At 40.9% G+C, this 18,638-nt stretch overlaps 1 protein-coding gene across 1 annotated transcript in view; it reads left to right on the top strand.

Annotated features, from left to right (window-relative positions):
* Window positions 1–18,638, top strand: part of PPM1L (protein phosphatase, Mg2+/Mn2+ dependent 1L) — a 189,389-nt gene that overhangs the window by 132,511 nt on the left and 38,240 nt on the right. Inside the window, exon 2 of the mRNA XM_026650029.2 lies at window positions 973–1,147. Within this exon, the coding sequence (XP_026505814.1) occupies window positions 973–1,147 (175 nt within the window). The remainder of the gene's footprint in view (window positions 1–972; window positions 1,148–18,638) is intronic.

Raw genomic sequence — 18,638 nt, 5'->3', positions numbered from 1 at the left:
GGTTCTGTAGTTCAGGTAGTAGAGACTCATTCTTTTACTTCCTAAGTCCCCAGGTTCACGCCCTGCAGCTTACCCAAATAGTAGAGGTTAAAAATTGTTATAATCTAATCTATGTTTGATGGCCCTTATAGGTGATTAGTTTGGTGGGTCCCAATTCCAGCCCCTATGTGTATGTCCACACAGCAAAGAAAAACCTGTGGCTAGCCCATGCCAGCTGACTTGGGTTTGTGAGGCTCGGGCTACGGGGCTATTTCTTTGCTGTGTAGGTTTCTGGGCTCGGGCTGGAGCCCGAGGTCTGGGCCCTCCAATCTCACTGGGTCCTTGAGCCCAGGTGCCAGCCTGAGTTCAAAAGGACACACAGCAATGAATCAGCCCCGGAAGCCCTCGTCGGCTGGCATGGGCCAGACATAGGTGTTTCTTTGGTGTGTAGACATGCCTTATGCCACAAATTCACCGCTGTGCTTTGCACAAGATTTTAAGTTCTTTGGATCAGAGACTCTCTCTTACTATGTATGTAGTGCCTAGCACCGTGGAATCCTGATCTCAGTTGGATTCTCAAGCAACAGCTCCAGCAGCAGATGCCAAAATCACATTACTCGCAATAAATTTCTGGAAGTTAGCAACAATAGTGTTCACTTTCACATTGGGGGTTGGCAGGGGGAGCTCAAAAATCAGAAGACAGACCAAACCCCATGATTTAATATTAAAAACACCATGATTTTTAGGGGCCTGAGTCATGGTTTTGGCAATTTTGGGGGATGGCAGTGCTAAGTGTGAATGTTATCTTAAGTAATTTCCTTTTTTTTTTATAAAAAGTGTTTGCAGTGTGAAGAAATATATTGGAGGAACATTAACTCTTAAATTTAAAAAGATTGTGTGTGGGGGGGGAGAGGTTAGGAGGAATGTAGATAAAGCTGTCCAGAAGAAGTTGCACTAAGAGCTAATTGACGCATTTGGTTCTTTTCTGTATAGTCAGCAGCAGAATATGTGAAGTCCCGCCTGCCTGAAGTCCTGAAACAACATCTTCAAGACTATGAGAAAGACAAAGAGAACAGTGTGTTGTCTTACCAAACCATCCTGGAACAGCAAATTCTGTCAATTGACCGAGAAATGCTGGAAAAATTGACTGTATCCTATGATGAAGCAGGTATATTCACATTTCTTTCTATGTTGCAACTAATGTTAAAAATGGATCAGCTTTCCTTCAGTCTTGAAATTCCTTTAAGTAGCTAGTGGTTGTGTTGAAAAATTTAAAGTTCGGCCTCAAAGTTATGAAGTGACTCAGTAACACATTTCTTCAACTAAAATCAAGGAAATGCCCCAGTTCAAGGGTTGAATACCACATAGCTGGAAGAACAGCTATTTTGCTAATGATGGTTTTGTCCTTTTTAACATACTGTTGTTGATTGATTGATCTACTCTTACTTTTGTAATGTATCTCCAAATTTTGTTATCTTGTAGCGAAGTTCAGATCAGTCTATCTGTGCTACCTTCTGCAGTAATAATGCAACTGTTCCTAAACTGTGAGCCCCAAATTTGACATTTACTGTTGTTTGCTTATTATTATTAATTATTATTGTTATATTTTATTTATTTTATATTACCAGAAATGTGCTAAGCATTTTCCTAAACAAAATGGAAAGGCATGGATCCTGTCCTGAGGACAGCATAGTCTAAATTTTAGATGTGACATGACAAGAGAGGGTAGCCAAGAGTAGAGAGGTGATGAGGTGACAGAAGACATGAGTTTATAGCAATGCAATCATGTGGTTCTTCAGTTCTGGCATTTGCACATCTTGATAGTTCAAACAGGGTTTCTTTATTGTTTATTTTTTAATGTTTGTTATTATTTACTAGCTTCTTTTCTTTAATCCAGTTGGTAAGGCACTCCATTTCAAATACAGTGTTTCTCAAACTGGGGTCCATGGACACCTGGGGGCCCACAAGGCTACTCCAGAGGGTCTGCTGGCCCCCCGATCAACTCCTCTCCCCCCCCAACTCCTCTCCCTTCCTCCCAGCACTTCCTGCATACCAGGGAACAGCTGTTCCATGGCGTGCAGGAGGTGCTGGGAGAGAGGGGGAGGAGCGGAGATGGGGCGTGCTCAGGGGAGGAGGTGGAAAGAAGAATCTTGGGAAACTGGGTACAGCATTTACATGCTGATACACAGAAGCTAACTTTCAAAAATAGCTATCAATGTGCATCATGTATCTAGCCCAGGGAGTCCTACCCTCTGGAACCCTAACCTTTACCCTCTGAAACCATAATTCTAGTCCGGGGAGTTGAGGATATGTCCTGAGGATATTATTTGAGTTTAAAGGAATGTTTTATATCCAGTCCTCTTATCTCCCAGTTTTTCTTATCAAAACCATCTATCATCTTTTTTGTAAGCTATCCAAAAAATCTTATTTAACTCTGCTTGTTTCAACAGTTATTAACTGATATAGTTAGTCTGACATCATTAATGATGCTACTGCACAAACAAGGAATCAAATAAAAGGGGACCTTATTTGTTTCAGTATTAAAATAGTTGGGGGGGGTGTATGTACGTGTCTACCAATATACAAATATTTTAAGACCCTGATCCTAGAGTTGAATCTATAAGGATGGACCCTTGCACCTGTGCAGAGCCCTGTTGATATTACTGGGACTTTGCCTGGACATAAGGATCTACCCATAATGATGCAGTTGCAGAATTAGGAACATTGTATGCATTTTTGTGTATATTACAATTTTGTGTTGCAGATTTTGTATGGACTGGTTTCATTCAGTGTGTGTGTGTGTGTGTGTGTGTGTGTGAAAAATATACCATATATTTCTACAAACTCAAATGTATTTTGATGGCATCATTAGTAAATAATACATAATGTAAAAATAACATAATCTTAATAACTATTTACTACTTGCATAATACTAATCAAGAATGTTTGTGCAGAATAATTTAAATGCTAAACAAAATACATTAATGAAAACTGCTTTTACAGATGCCATTAAAATGCAGTCTGTTAGTCACTGAAGAAATAGCAAACTTCCTGATCATATTTTTCCTCCATCTTCATTTCAGTGACGAAATGAATAGTTTGCACATTTTCACACAGGGTTGTGTACTACAATTTTTAATACCCCTTTTGTTTTGTTTTTTAAAAAGCATAGATATGTAAGATTCACACAAAAATATCCTTGCCTGCAGCAACTTGCCATCCTTTATGAACAAAGCTATTTAACATATATTCTATATTGTTACTCTTGTATCATGTCAGTAAGCAAATACTGTTTAGGCTTTTCAGTTTTTTTAGCTGTCTTAGTTTAGATGGACATAATTGGGGAAATTAATTTGGATTTTTTTTATTTCCATGGCTTCTTGAATATTTGGCCCTTGCTACTACTGTAGGAGGTTTAATTAGTATATAAATTATTATAAATAAAATGTGGGTGTCTTAGATCAGGCTGCAGTAGGAATTTGGAGGTATTCACATGTTCCGTGTTAATCAATAGCTGGTCACAATTTCAGGATTCTGTTATTCATATGTTCTTGATTCAACGTTAATCTGCTTCTGCTGACTTTAATCCCTTTATTCTCCTCTACCAGATGTACTATCTATCTATTTCAACATAAATAACTTCATGTCCATTGTGACAGGTCTACCTAAACTGATTTGTTGGTATTTCTTACGTAGCCTGATAGAGTAGCCAGTGAAGCAATAGAACCACAAACTCAGGAGGTGCTAGCTGCCCAAAAACCTCTGCAATAAATGTTTTGTCACATAGGTAGTGATGCGGAGGTTCTAGCACATAATAATGCAGAAGAAATTTTTAGAGAAAACACATTAAAATAACCCCAGAGGTTATTGGAGAAGGACTCTTCATAGTGTGAGAGAGAATTCTTAATGATCAGCTTCTGAACTACCACCCCGATTCCTAGATTGTTTTCCTCTCTGGACTGTTTCATTGTAGGTCCTCTGTCTGTCTCAAGTATATGGTTTCTGTTACCATAGTGTCTGAGCAACACACATTCACAGCACCCTGGCAAGATTGGGAACGTCCTGTTATTCCTCATTTTACAGATAGCATCTCTGCCCCTAAGTGACTTGCACAAAGTCACACAGGAACCCTGTGGCAGAGATCCAGGCAAGCGCCCCACTGGACCATCCTTCCTTTCAATATCTATTCCTCTTATGTCTAGTCTCTCACAAAAAAGAATAGTTAGGAAGAAATGGCTACATCTATCAACAGTGTGACGAGTTGGATCACAGAAATCCCCTTGGGGCTGCCAACTGATGTGCCAAGACTACTTCTGCCCCTGCTTTACCTGCCAGCTTGGGACTCCAGAGCCCTGCCTGGCTGTGCCAGACACACTTGCCATCCTCAAACACAGACCCAGGTCTGAACCATGTCTCACAAACTGCAAGCTTAACTGAAAGCAGTTTAAGAAGTGTTCCTGTCTTTAACACTCAGATGCCCAACTCCCAATGGGGTCCAAACCCCAAATATATCCGTTTTACCCTGTATAGAGCTTAGACAGGGTAAACTCATAAATTGTTCGCCTTCTATAACACTGATAGAGAGATATGCACAGCTGTTTGCCCTTCCCCTCCCCCCAGTATCAATGCATACTCTGGGTTAAATAATAAGTAAAAAGTGACTTTATTAAATACAGAAAGTAGGATTTAAGTGGTTCCAAGTAGTAACAGACAGAACAAAGTGAATTACCAAGTAAAATAAAATAAAACACGCAAGTCTATGCCTAAGACATTAAGAAAACTGAATACAGATAAAACCTCACCCTCAGAGGTGTTCCAGTAAGTTTCCTTTTACAGACTAGTCTCCTTCTAGTCTGGGTTCAGCAATCACTCATACCCCCTGTGGTTACTGTCCTTTGCTCCAGTTTCTTTCAGGTATCCTTTGGGGTGGAGCTGCTGTCTCGTGAGCCATCTGAAGACAAAATGGAGGGGTCTCCCACGGGCTTAAATAGACTTTCTCTTGTGTGTGGAAACTCCCTCCTCTCCCCTATGCAAAGTCAAGCTCCAAGATGGAGTTTTGAAGTCACATGGGCAAGTCACATGTCCATGCATGACTCAATTTTTACAGGCAGCAGCCATTGCCCACATGCTATCTTGAATGTCTCCAGGAACACTTCTTATGTGGATTGGAGCCTTCCAAGATCCATTGTTCATTAAGTGTTTCTTGATTGGGCACTTAATTTGCACATTCCTTTCTCAAGAAGCTGACCAAATGCTTTACTAAGGTGTCACGGAGTGTGAGGGGACACAAGGTCCTGCACCCCCGGCTTCCTGCGATTCACCATGACCCTCAGCCAGCCAGTAAAGCAGAAGGTTTATTTAGATGACAGGAACACAGTCCAAGACAGGTCTTGCAGGCACAGACAACAGGATCCCCCCCAGTTAGGTCCCTCTTGGGGTCCCAGGGCCCCACAGCCCCCTTGGGAGGTAAGAGCCCTGTCTGCCTCCCAGCCATTCCACCAGCCAGCTCCTGACACTCTCTCTCCAGCCTTTGTTCAGTTTCCTGGGCAAAGGTGTCACCTGGCCTCCAACCCCTTCATGGGTTCTGATGTTACATGCTCAGGTATTCTCCCTCAGTCAGTCTCCCCTCCCCCAATGCAGACTATCCTAGCCACACTCCCCTGTCAGCATTCAAAGACCACAGTAAGAACAGTCCCAATTCGTCACATAAGGCTACTTAAAAATCAAGCAAGTACACAGCCAATATTCATAACTTCCAATACAAAAATGATACATGCATACAAATAGGATGAATAGATTCAGTAGATCATAACCTTTACAGAGATATGTTACATGGCATATGTAGCATAAAACATATTCCAGTTATGTCATATTTACATTCATAAGCATATTTCCATAAAGCCTTAGGGGGGTGCACTGTCACAAACAGCACCAGACTAGAGAAGATAATAGAAAATTTGAAGAACATAGTCCTGACTTTCTAACTGTAGATCTTTTTAGAATAATTTCTAAACCCCTCTTTCCCATTTGTTAGAGAAGACCTTTAACCATAACCCAGAACAGAGACCTGAAATCTTGAATCCCAACTGGAACAGAATTTCAGGGGAAGGAGGGGAGGAGTCATTAATCTTTTAATTTCATCCTTCTTGTGGAAAGATTAGCATGAATGCTAAATGTAGGGATTGAAACACTTTTTCCCACCGAATTTAAATTTACGCCTTACCACCATAGGCCCAATTTTTGGCAGGTATCAACCAATGCACTTTCTCATTTTGCAGAGCTCATTGTTTGCTCATATGAGCAAAGTAGGGTGTAGGTGGTGAAAATGAATGCCAGATGCATTTGTAGAGGCATTGTGAAAATGTCACACAACGTTTTTGGTAAATTCTAGAAATGTTGATTACATCACAAAAAAACCCCTAGCTTTTCTAGTTTTTCCTTCACCATCCATCATGCGTTAGTTCAGATATTTGTAAATTCTTTTTTGCATGCACATCAGTGTATTGGGATGTAATTTACTGGAAAATATGCTGACTCCATATAGGCAAGTCCATAATTGATTTTTACCCAGTAATAATCTACCTGACTAATCTCCTAATAATTACCATCATCCAAGGTTCTCTTGGTTGAATCAACTTTGGAAAAACCAAATACACAGTAGTGACACATTTGAATTATTTTTCTTACAACTTTGTACTCACGCTTTAGAAGCCAGATTTATTTACTTCATCTGCTTTGTTTATACTCTTGCCCACAGGATCACTTGCCCACTGATTCTTTTTAACTACTTTGATCTCGGAAACTCTCAATTACAATACCATTTGCAGATTATACATACTATGTACTAAAAAGATATTTAGGTTCTTGAAGGGCAAAGTACTTAACATGACCAGCAAAGGATTTTTTTTAAATTGTACCTTTAATTCTGCTTGTGTTCTATTTTAAAAATATCTAAAAGACCAAGTTTGGTCTTCCCTGGTTTCTCTGGAGGAGCTTGGATTTCTCAAGATGTGTATTATGAGGTCTTAACTGGGACTTCCATTCTCCAAAATGTTAATTACTTGTTGATATTAAATAGTTTATAACAAAAACAAAGCTACCAATCCTATAGTCATCTGTTTTTAGTCACTTTGATTCATAGAGATTTGTTAAGAAGAAAAAAGTAGTTGAGAAAACTGACAATTCTCGTTGGATAGATGAGAAAAAAACACATTGTTTTCCTTTATTGAAAAATACATGTTTGTGCAATGGAAAACGGTGCAAATATTTGGGGATTTAAATGCTGAAATGAAGCATTTGTGCAGAGTAACTCTATACACAACTAAGTTAGAAAAGTCTCTCAATGTATAATACATTTTAAAAATAATACCTACAGCAACACACTGTAAACCAAGAGCCAATATTTAGAGCCATAATCAGGAAGAAGTACCTCTAATGGTTAAAACATTGAGCTGGAGCTGGCTTAACATTCTAATCAAGTCACTTGTTTAGTACAAAAGAAGTAAATGATGCTACCTGTTCCTGAAGTGAGATCTGATTACAAGTACAGTGCAAAATATGTATACTTAAAAATAATTGCTGCAGATGTTCACAATTCTAAGTCCTTCAGCTATTCAGTGATACAGCAATTGTATAGGCAGCATCACCTTTTCCTGTTGTGTATAAAAGAAAAAAACTGCAGTATTTTTGCCATGTCAGACACCTTTTAACGTAATAAGAAGGTCAGACCATTTCCAGTATATATGGAATGCAGGAATGGGGTGACAAAAAACACAGTAATTTAAAATAGAACAGATTGTTATAATTCCACCTAAAAGTATAGTTGTGTCCTTTTACAACAGCTGGAGAGTATGCTGGATGTCAGCAAAACGTATCTTGTGGCTGACTCTCCAGTGCTTAACATCTGTAATCACAAGCAGCTGAGGTTCTGTTAAGTGTCAGCCAGAGATATTGAAAAGTTACAAAATATGAAGTACCTGATACACTGAAACTTCATTTTGAAAATTGGCTTTAACAAGGCTCTACCCTTAATGGTGTTGCACTCGTACAAAGACAAAAAGGTAGATAAGCATCTAAATTAGTTCTTTACGTGCAGTCAGTAAATGTTGGTTGTCATTCTTACGTTGAGAGCAATTTTATCAACCATCTCTGAGGTTAAACTGGACTCATGTGGAGCTTCTGCCTGCTGCTCAGGAGCAAGTACATTTCAGGCTCCACTTCCCTTTACAGTATTCCAGTAAACTCCTTGGAGGAGAAGGACATGGATATCTGCACTCTGATGGCATAGTTATAGATGTCTTAAGAAAAACCTCAGATAGATGGTTTTAAATATCTGTTTATATTAACTATTACTTCCCTCCGATGACTTCCAATATTTTGCTCCTTGCAGAATTCAAATCTTGTTAAACAACAACTTTGTTAGATGCCAAGTACAGCTGTATTTGGAAAAGATCCTGCTAAATGATCTTGGGTTTATCTTACAATTTTGCATGTTAATTTTGCCTTTTTGCCATAGCATGCTATATTAATAATTTGCAGCTTCAGCGGAGTCAATGTTCCTAATGCCTCTTCTTGTAAATCTTTCCCTGTAGAAAATCAGTACATCAAAGCCAGCATATAAAATGAGATCATCTAAAAATAGTCATATAGGCATATGTTGACAAGCTTTTTTAGTGAAGTTTAACTAAGAAAGCTTCACAAAATGAAACCAGGCCAAATGTGACAGATGGGTTCAAATCCTCTCATAATCTTTAAATCCCTTAGTGTAAAAAATGGTATTCTTGACTAGCTAAGGTTGGGTTAATTTTGTTCAAGGGTACTTTTTTCCTTTGGAGCCTTATTAAATGATAATCCTCTTTCTTATATTTATTGCATTTATAAATGTCTTGGACAGTTAATATCTATTCTGTACGAACAAAAGATTAGGATACTTCTAAGGCATCATGGCACTGAATTTTTTAGTATGTTTTCAGAAACTAGTCAAAGACTGATAGGGGATCCTTGTAATATTCCCCCCCTCTCCCCCCCCAGCCTATGAGGTTAGCTTAAAAAAAACCATGATGACTTGTACCCTGAAGGCTTTTGGAACTTCAATATGTTGTCTATCATTCTATGGCACTCCAGATACTCAATTTCTCCCTGCCATCAAGTGACGACAGAAAATGTTGAAACTTGGGTGATGTAATTTCCCCCTACAAAAAGTGCCCGCCAGACCAGAGCTCAGCAGTGATTTTTAAATCTCTGATGGGTAAAAGGCATCTCTGTAGCAAGCCCTTTGGCATGGGATCGTCTGAGGGAGCTGGAAGTCTTAAAGCCTTATGGCTGCTACTGTGCATGTATACTCTGTGCTTTCAAAGATAATTGGAAATATTATAAATATTATAACTGTCTGAGGCAATAGCTAGATTGTTAGTGTGCTGAGGCAGCTAGTTACTTTTATTGTTATTGATGGCTTCACTGTTACCTTGTCTGCCCCATTTGTTTGGGTTATCCACCTATTGTTTCCAGGGCTTTGGAACTGTGCTCCGGCTCCACTCCAGCTCCGGGCAAAAACCTGCAGCTCCACTGCTCCAGAGCTGCTCCGCGCTCCAGCTCCGGGCTCCACTCCAAAGCCCTGAATTTGTTTCATCATATGCCAAGATTTTAAGTACTTTTTCTATTATATGTTTGAACAGTGCTTAGCACACTGGGGTCCTGATCACTGATTGGGACTGCTAGGTGCTACCACAAAACAAACAATATTGAGGGGGAGTTATCTCTCAGTCCACACACCTGAAGCACATTACTGCAGAAAGGTGATTGCTGGATCTCCACATTTCTACAAATCACTTTCTGCATGTTTATCTGAACTGATACCCTATTTGAGGGAAACAAATAACTTTATTTTATTTCAGCTGCTGACACTGCAAGCCAGCTGCTTTCCTATACAGAGTCCTTTGCTTTACAAATTATGCTTTTTAGTCATTTGCTCACCTTTTTCCTTTCTAATCCCCTTTCAATGTGGCTAGCTAAATGAAACCAATCACATCTGAGATTTATTTTCTCACTGAGCATTTGTACACTAGCAACTCAGGTCCCTAGCTGTCCAAAATCTCTGATCTTAGGAACAAAAGTTACTTTCAACTGAGGAACAACACAGGATGTGTCTACGCTGCAATCAGATATGACTGCAGCATGTGCAGGCATACCCTAGCTAGCTTTGATCGAGCTAGCTCGAATAACAGTAGCAGTGAAGCCTTGGCAGCACGGCCTGTACAAGCACCCCCGAGGATCCTGGGTATGTCCTTGAGCGGCTAGCCCGCGTTGACACCTTTACTGCTACTGTAAATGGAGCTAGCTAGATTAAAGCCAGCCCATGCTATGTTTACATGTGCTGCAGTCGCACTTCTGATTGCAATGGAGACGTACCCTCAGCCATTAGTATCGTAGTACATCTTACACTACCTGTATATGAAATGGGGCTCTTCAACCATGGCTACTTCAGTCTCATCAGTGCATTCTCTCCTCATTAAGAGTCACAAAACGCCTCAAAGCGTTGTCGTCTCTCCTCAATCCATGCAGGATTAGATGATGAATAGGCCTTGTCAGATGGATTCTCCTTACCCAATCCGGTGCTGGTTAGCCTGCATACCTTATGTAAGATTGTTTTAGGACTCAGCATTCTGTAAACTACATTCAAGCCCAAATTTAGAATGACTGGATTTCCCTCAAACTTTAGGATTGGAGACTGATGGCAATCTGCCTGGATCCACAGGGATTTAAATATGACTACTTTTGGAGGGGCACCTTAAACACCAGCCCCCCTCCCAAGGCCCCCAGACCTCACTGCCTCCCCCACCCATTGTCCTGAGCGCCCTTCTGCGCACCCCAGGTGGGCTCCAAACGTTTCCGGAGGCTGCGGGTGAGGAAGGGATGGGACTCAGCAGGCTTCCCCATGACCCCTCTGGCAGAGCTGTGCAGCTAGCTCGGCTTTCCTGCTCCGGGCGCCCTCTAGTGGGTCTCAGCGGGAGCGCTAGCTGCAGTGCCTTTCCCCTTCAGTGGCGCTCAGCCTAACGCCCACCCTGAAAGAAAGAGAAGAGGACAGGCTCAGGGGTGGACATCCTGGGACGTGGGGCGGGGGGGCTAGGCAGAAGTTGGAGACAGTAGTGGAGATGATTATTGGGGGGGAGGAGGCCTGCCCCCTGCTTGCCACCCCTTGTTGTGTATGTCCCTGCCTGGATCCAATGCCATGGGTCGTTGAGAAGCCACCTACAACATTCTGACTGAAATACAGAGAGGCAAAAACATCCAAGATTAAATGTCAGTCTGATAGGTTGGCAAATCCGTCTGTCTCATAAAAAGAGACCCTGGTAATGTGGTTGCTCTTGGAAGAGGGTCTGGGACCCGGCAGTGTGGCTAGCCCTCTTCCATTTACAGAGCTCCAGTGAGGTCAGATCTCTGGTTCCACTTGGACAAATTGACTATAGTAACTTATGCAAACAAGGAGAAAAATTGAAACGGGCATGAAAACAAAAGTATGAAGTGTATTTATTTCTGTGTTGTATGCAACATCTGTGACTGCTGGTAGCAAATATCTCCAATGGCTGGAGATGGGACACTAGATGGGGAGGTCTCTGAGTTACCACAGAAAAAGTGGAGCACCCACAGGGACAGCACCTAAAGAAGAATTATTTCCCAAATGTCTGGCTGGTGGGTCTAACTGATTGTCATATTTGGGGTGGGAAGGAATTTCCCGCCAGATCAGGTTGGCAGAGACCCTGGGGTTTTACGCCTTTGTCTGCAGTGTGGGGCACGGGTCACTTGCTGGTTTAAACTAGAGTAAATGGGGGATTCTCTGTAACTTGAAGTCTTTAAATCTTGATTTGAGGACTTTAGTAACTCAGCCAGAGGTTATGGGTCTATTACAGGAGTAGCCAGGTGAAGTTCTGTTGCCTGTGATGTGCAGGAGCTCAGACTAGATAATCACGATGATCCCCTCTGACCTTAAAGTCTATGGATCTATGAATAAAGACCTGAAAGTTTTTTATTTGTAATAAAATTGGGAGGTTTTCTGCTTTCTTTTTATCTCTTTAATATAAGGGATCTAAACGTTGATCTTCTCGGGTTGTTTTTTTTTGCTTGAGGCCTTGAAGGTGGGGTCAGAATCTCGATACATGTGAATTGTGAACCCTACAACTTAACTGCTTCTGAACCTTTTCCAATTCCAATATATCTTTTTTGAGCTGGGGCGACCACATCTGCACGTAGTATTCAAAACGTGGGCGTACCATGGATTTATACAGAGGCAATATGATATTTTCTGTCTTATTATCTATCACTTTCTTAATGATTACCAACATTGTTAGCTTTTTTGACTGCCGCTGCACATTGAGTGGATGTTTTCAGAGAACTATCCACAATGACTCCAAGATCTTTTTCTCGAATGGTAAAGCTCATTTAGACCCCATCATTTTATATGTATGGTTGGAATTATGTTTTCCAATGTGCATTACTTTGCATTTATCAACATTGAATTTCATCTGCCATATTGTTGCTCAGGCACCCAGTTTTGTGAGATCTCTTTGTAACTCTTCACAGTCTGCTTTGGACTTAACTATATTTCTTTCTGCACCTCTCCCCCGCCGCTCCCCAGAATGCTATAAAACCTCCACGGCCCACCTGTGTCACAATTGATTTTCTGCATATAAAAGCCAGGGTTGGCATTAGAGGGCGTAGCAAACAGGGCAATTGCTTGGGGCCCCATGCCACAGGGAGCCCCATAAAGTTAAGCTTCGGCTTCAGCCCCAGGTGGCGGGGCTTCGGCTTTCTGCCCTGGGCCCCAGTGCGTTTGATGTTGGCCCTGCTTGATGGACCCCCTGAAACCTGCTCGTGGCCCCCCAGGGGGCCCGGACCCCTGGTTGAGAACCACTGATCTAGAGAACCCTCTCCTCTGGTAGGTTCTTAGAGATGTCCTCATAGTATTGCTGATTTCAGATACATCCCCCAAATGATGGGTCTTACTGACCCTACATCATATCCTTGGTGGTCCACTAGTTCCTTGGTGTCAACAGCTGTCTGCATACTAGTAGGCAGATTTCTTGGATGGCATCTCTGTTCAGGTGCTGTGAAAGCACAGTAGAAATGTAGCCAGGCGCATGCAGTGTGAGGGTTAAACACTATAGAAACTAGAAGGTGACTTTTGATGCAGAAGAAGGGAGTAGGTAGAGGGTAAGAAAATATGGTCCATATGGAATTTTGGGAAGGCATTGGAGGACTGTCAGAACTTGTGCTTCATTAGCCTGTATCCTCAGTGGAAAGTAGGCAGGTTACCAGCCTGGGTTAAAGCAGAACCTGGGCTCAAACCTATATGACCAGCCTGGCCAGCTAGCCCAGGTTTAAATCACCACCAAACCCGTTTCAGATGTTTTTGTGTGTGGACAGTAGGAGGGTTGGGGACATCACCTGGGTAAGAGTCTGGGTTACTTCTTCAGTGAAGATATATCCATAGTGGGGAGATCAAGATGTGCCAGAAACAAGCCTAGATAACCACTTAAAATTGTTATACCCTACATCCTCTCTTTTCTCTATCTTTTCCACATCCTTTATTCTTCCCATTGCACAATTTCCAATGTTGGACCCTGCCCAAAGAGTTTACAATCCATCTTTTCTGTTTGTTTTTTAAACAGACTACTTTGACTACTGAATAAATAATTCTTAAATGCCTACCTACTGTAAAACCCCATTTCTATGCTAATAAGTTTTATTTGGTTAGGAGTTAATGCAAGTGATCTTTCACTTAAGCAGGTTTAAGATAGCAGAAAAGCATGACAGTTATTTACAGTGGTCCTCAATTAAATTAGCTGCATTCTGAGTATGATTGTGCTACTGATATTTGTTAGTCCTTCATAAAACCTGATTGCGAGAGCCTATGGATAATGCACTTGTAGTAAAAACAGTTTGTCAAATGCAATCTCCAATCCTGAAGGGGATTTTCAAACAGATGTGTCCTGTTAATGCTAGTGCTGACTGAGCAATCAGATGTTCACAGCATCTATAAACTAGTTGTTATTTGTACTTCTTGTGATGGATTTGCTAATTAAATCCCTTAAATTGATTTTAGTACCTACCAGCTGAGACTTTTCTCACAGCTGATGCTTATTAAGGTAGATAGCCCAGAAAATCCAGGTTCATTTTTTGTTTCAGATTAAATATTTTATGCCTGATTCTCCACTGACTCACAATAGTGAGAATTAAGAGTAACTCCTTGGAACTCAATAGAGTTACACTGGTATAAACCTGGTGCAAATGAGAGGAGAACAAGATCCTTCTTATGTTTTCAACTTTTCAACCAGTTTTCCCTATTCCACTGACGGCTAGTCTGTTTAATTTTCAGTCTTGATTTGATTGCCAGTCTAGTTACTTGAGCTAACTAAAATCAGTTAAACATCTTCTATGTGTTATTCTAACCAGTTACTATAAGTCACAGAACTCTAATTCAATTTTTAGCCTTTGGCACAAGTGACCTGTGGTTGTGTCCAGCCTCCCTGTTCACATAGCTTTATAGCCAAAATCATTTGAAAAGGATATCAAGTTGTCCGTTAGCCTGTTTGCAAGAGGACAGAGCAAATATTGAAATACTGAAGGTCAGGGCTGGCTCTAGGCTATTTTTGCTGTTCTGGGAAATTTATGCACTTCACAGCAAAACTCACAATCACTAAGCATTTTGACTGCCCTTATACTGCCCAAGGCAGTCTGTTCTGCTTAAAATGTAGACCCTGGTTCTGCTGCAGGTCACTGTCTAATTTACTTCTTCAAAGCAAATTAGTGTCACAAATATAAAGTTTGAAATATTATTGGCTTTGAGGTTATAGCATCTGCCGTTTGTCTGAAAACACTAAAATGATGGTACCTCCAAAAGATAAAATCACCTCTGCAGATTCTGTTTTACTTTTAAGTTTGGGTTCTTTCCATACTTGAATATAGTCTTTGGTTTAATTAAATTCTTTAGTTTGTTGGCTATTTGGTGATATTGCTATAGCTTTGTACCGTGTGCCAGAACTTTGGTTGTTGTTTTTTATTTGATGTCTCATATCCATACATGACTTTATTTCTATTTAATGTCTGCATTCAAGCTTAGCAGCTGATAAGTCTTCCTGTTGATTCCCAGTTAATATGTTGCCTGAGAAATATTCAGCAATGTCTTCGTTGATGATTTGCATGGAGAAGATGAAATGTTTCTAAATTACTTGTGAGCTCTGGTTTAGTGACTAACCTAATGCCAGAAGAATATGGAACGAATTCCACCCACCTACCTGCCCTTATTTTGTGTGTGTGTGTTTGTTTTAAATCAAACATTTATCTTAAACAGCAATTGTCTTCTCTAGCTGCAGTGCACGGAAAACACTAACAGTGCTAAACTTTTGACAGTGATGTAGCTCCTAGTGGATCAATAGACACAATGTAGCCACAATGGTACATCAGCCTTATGAAGACATTTAATTGAGTCTGGGATCTCTCTCAACAGAAGACATTGAATACGATCTTCCTGTAAGACCTTCATTAGTTTATGCTTTTTCCTTTAAATTCTGTCCATTCTTCCCTATAGTTAAGTTGCTATGATTCTCACTGAATCACCCTATTTTTTCTGTTCTGTATAGGTTTTTATATCATACTTATCACTGTAGTATTTGAGTGCCTTCTGGTAGTCCTTTAAGCCACATGACTAACATCTGTCATGTGTTGTTTGTTCTCTCACCCTCTCTCCAGAGGGAGAAGTTTGTGCAGTGGAGCATCATGTTTTTGAAGTGTTGTTTTATACGGGGAAAAATATATACACCTGTTGTTATGTATTTATGTCAGAAAAGGCAAGGTCAAAGAAATGTGCCTTGCAATTGAAGCAGAAGGTGGTGAAGTTTGTTGTGGTCCTGAGTTACTGGGGGAGTTCATCCCACAGTCAGACTGCCCCCAGAGAAGGTTTGTGCCCTGCACAGACAAGCTTTACTTTTATAGTTAAGAATTCCATTGTGCCAGAGGAGAGTACTTGTCAACCATGACCTTCATCTCGGATCTTTAAACAATCTTTTAGATATCCTGGGACCAGGCCATGGGGCGCTTTGAAGATAAGGATTTAGACCTTGGACTTGATTTGAGATTCCATGGGAAGCTAGTCTAAAAGGCAAAGGACAGGTTTGATATGTTTGCAGTAGCCCGTGTTGCTGATGAGATGCGCTAAATGCCTTACACACTTACCCTGTACATTTTATTCAAACCCCATTTGATTCTAGAGAGAGACAATATTTTCCTATGATTGAAGGGTAACACTGGTCTACAATTTTTGAGAAGTCGTCTGCTTCAGAGATAAAATGTGCTATTTATTATGTATTTTGATGTGCTGAATTCAAATATGACAATTAAAACAACTGATTGGCTACTGTTTCTAAGATATTTAAGTTTTTACATTTTATGTCTATGTATATTGTGTAGATAGTAGAGTTTTAATCATAAATTGTAAACCTAGGTCTTTTCATGTGTTTATGGTTGCTTTAATGATAACATTTCACCTGTCCTGTTTATGTAACACTTTAAAAATCAGCAAAAGGGTTATATAAATAAAATTTATTATGAAACAAAAGGCAAAAAACTATTCTGTACATAGTTTAGTCCTATTCAGTGTCTACTCGGCGCTTCTTGGCTTGTCTCTTGTATTCATTAAATGGAGCATCTCTTGTCACTGTCCAGCAATAGTCTGCAAGCATTGATGGGCTCCATTTGCCCTGATAGCGTTTCTCCATTGTTGCAATGTCCTGGTGAAATCGCTCGCCGTGCTCGTCGCTCACTGCTCCGCAGTTCGGTGGAAAAAAATCTAGATGAGAGTGCAAAAAATGTATCTTTAGTGACATGTTGCAACCAAGGCTTTTGTATGCCTTGAGGAGGTTTTCCACCAACAACCTGTAGTTGTCTGCCTTGTTGTTTCCGAGAAAATTTATTGCCACTAACTGGAAGGCTTTCCAGGCCGTCTTTTCCTTGCCACGCAGTGCATGGTCAAATGCATCATCTCGAACAAGTTCACGAATCTGAGGACCAACAAAGACACCTTCCTTTATCTTACCTTCACTTAACCTTGGAAATTTTCCACGGAGGTACTTGAAAGCTGCTTGTGTTTTGTCAATGGCCTTGACAAAGTTCTTCATCAGACCCAGCTTGGTGTGTAAGGGTGGTAACAAAATCTTCCTTGATTCAACAAGTGGTGGATGCTGAACATTTTTCCTCCCAGGCTCCAATGACTGTCGGAGTGGCCAATCTTTCTTGATGTAGTGGGAATCTCTTGCACGACTATCCCATTCGCAGAGAAAACAGCAGTACTTTGTGTATCCAGTCTGCAGACCAAGCAAGAGAGCAACAACCTTCAAATCGCCACAAAGCTGCCACTGATGTTGGTCATAGTTTATGCACCTCAAAAGTTGTTTCATGTTGTCATAGGTTTCCTTCATATGGACTGCCTGACCAACTGGAATTGATGGCAAAACATTGCCATTATGCAGTAAAACAGCTTTAAGACTCGTCTTCGATGAATCAATGAACAGTCTCCACTCATCTGGATCGTGAACGATGTTGAGGGCTGCCATCACACCATCGATGTTGTTGCAGGCTACAAGATCACCTTCCATGAAGAAGAATGGGACAAGATCGTTTTGACGGTCACGGAACATGGAAACCCTAACATCACCTGCCAGGAGATTCCACTGCTGTAGTCTGGAGCCCAACAGCTCTGCCTTACTCTTGGGTAGTTCCAAATCCCTGACAAGGTCATTCAGTTCACCTTGTGTTCTGAGGTGTGGTTCAGAGGAGGAGGATGGGAGAAAATGTGGGTCCTGTGACATTGATGGTTCAGGACCAGAAGTTTCATCCTCTTCCTTTTCCTCGTCTGACTCAAGTGAGAATGATTCTGGTGCATCAGGAACCGGCAGTCCTTCTCCGTGGGGTACTGGGCGTATAGCTGATGGAATGTTTGGATAATGCACAGTCCACTTTTTCTTCTTTGACACACCTTTCCCAACTGGAGGCACCACGCAGAAGTAACAATTGCTGGTATGATCTGTTGGCTCTCTCTAAATCATTGGCACTGCAAAAGGCATAGATTTCCTTTTCCTGGTCAACCACTGGCGAAGATTTGTTGCACAAGTGTTGCAGCATATGTGTGGGGCCCCCCTCTTGTCCTGATCTCCAATTTTGCAGCCAAAATAGAGGTGATAGGCTTTCTTAACCATAGTGGTTATACTGCGCTTTTGTGATGAAAAAGTCACTTCACCACAAACATAGCAGAAGTTATCTGCACTGTTCATACAAGTACGAGGCATCTCTGCTCACTTTGGCTAAACAGAAATGTGTCCCTTTGCAAAATCAAACACTGACAAATAAGAGAGCATGACACTGTATGATTTCTAGAGCTGATATAGGGCAATTTGTTCAGCAGAGTGATGTAAGCTTTGTTATGATTGCATCATCCATGACTTCTAGGAATAACATGATGCAATTCATATCATGTATGACGCAATACCAGCTTCAGATTGCATCATTCATTGTTTTGCCTAAAAAGCAAGTACTGTCCAAACCCAGTCATAGATTTATTCATAGATCCAGTCAAAGATGTATTTTAGTCATTTCTGGTTTAAATTGAGATC

This window comes from Terrapene carolina, unplaced genomic scaffold, assembly GCF_002925995.2.
Source record: "Terrapene carolina triunguis isolate 2854851 unplaced genomic scaffold, T_m_triunguis-2.0 Scaffold88, whole genome shotgun sequence".
NCBI classification, from domain to species: Eukaryota; Metazoa; Chordata; order Testudines; family Emydidae; genus Terrapene; species Terrapene triunguis.
The sequence above is the reverse complement of the archived record's forward strand: the minus strand, read 5'-3'. Positions and strand labels throughout refer to the sequence as shown.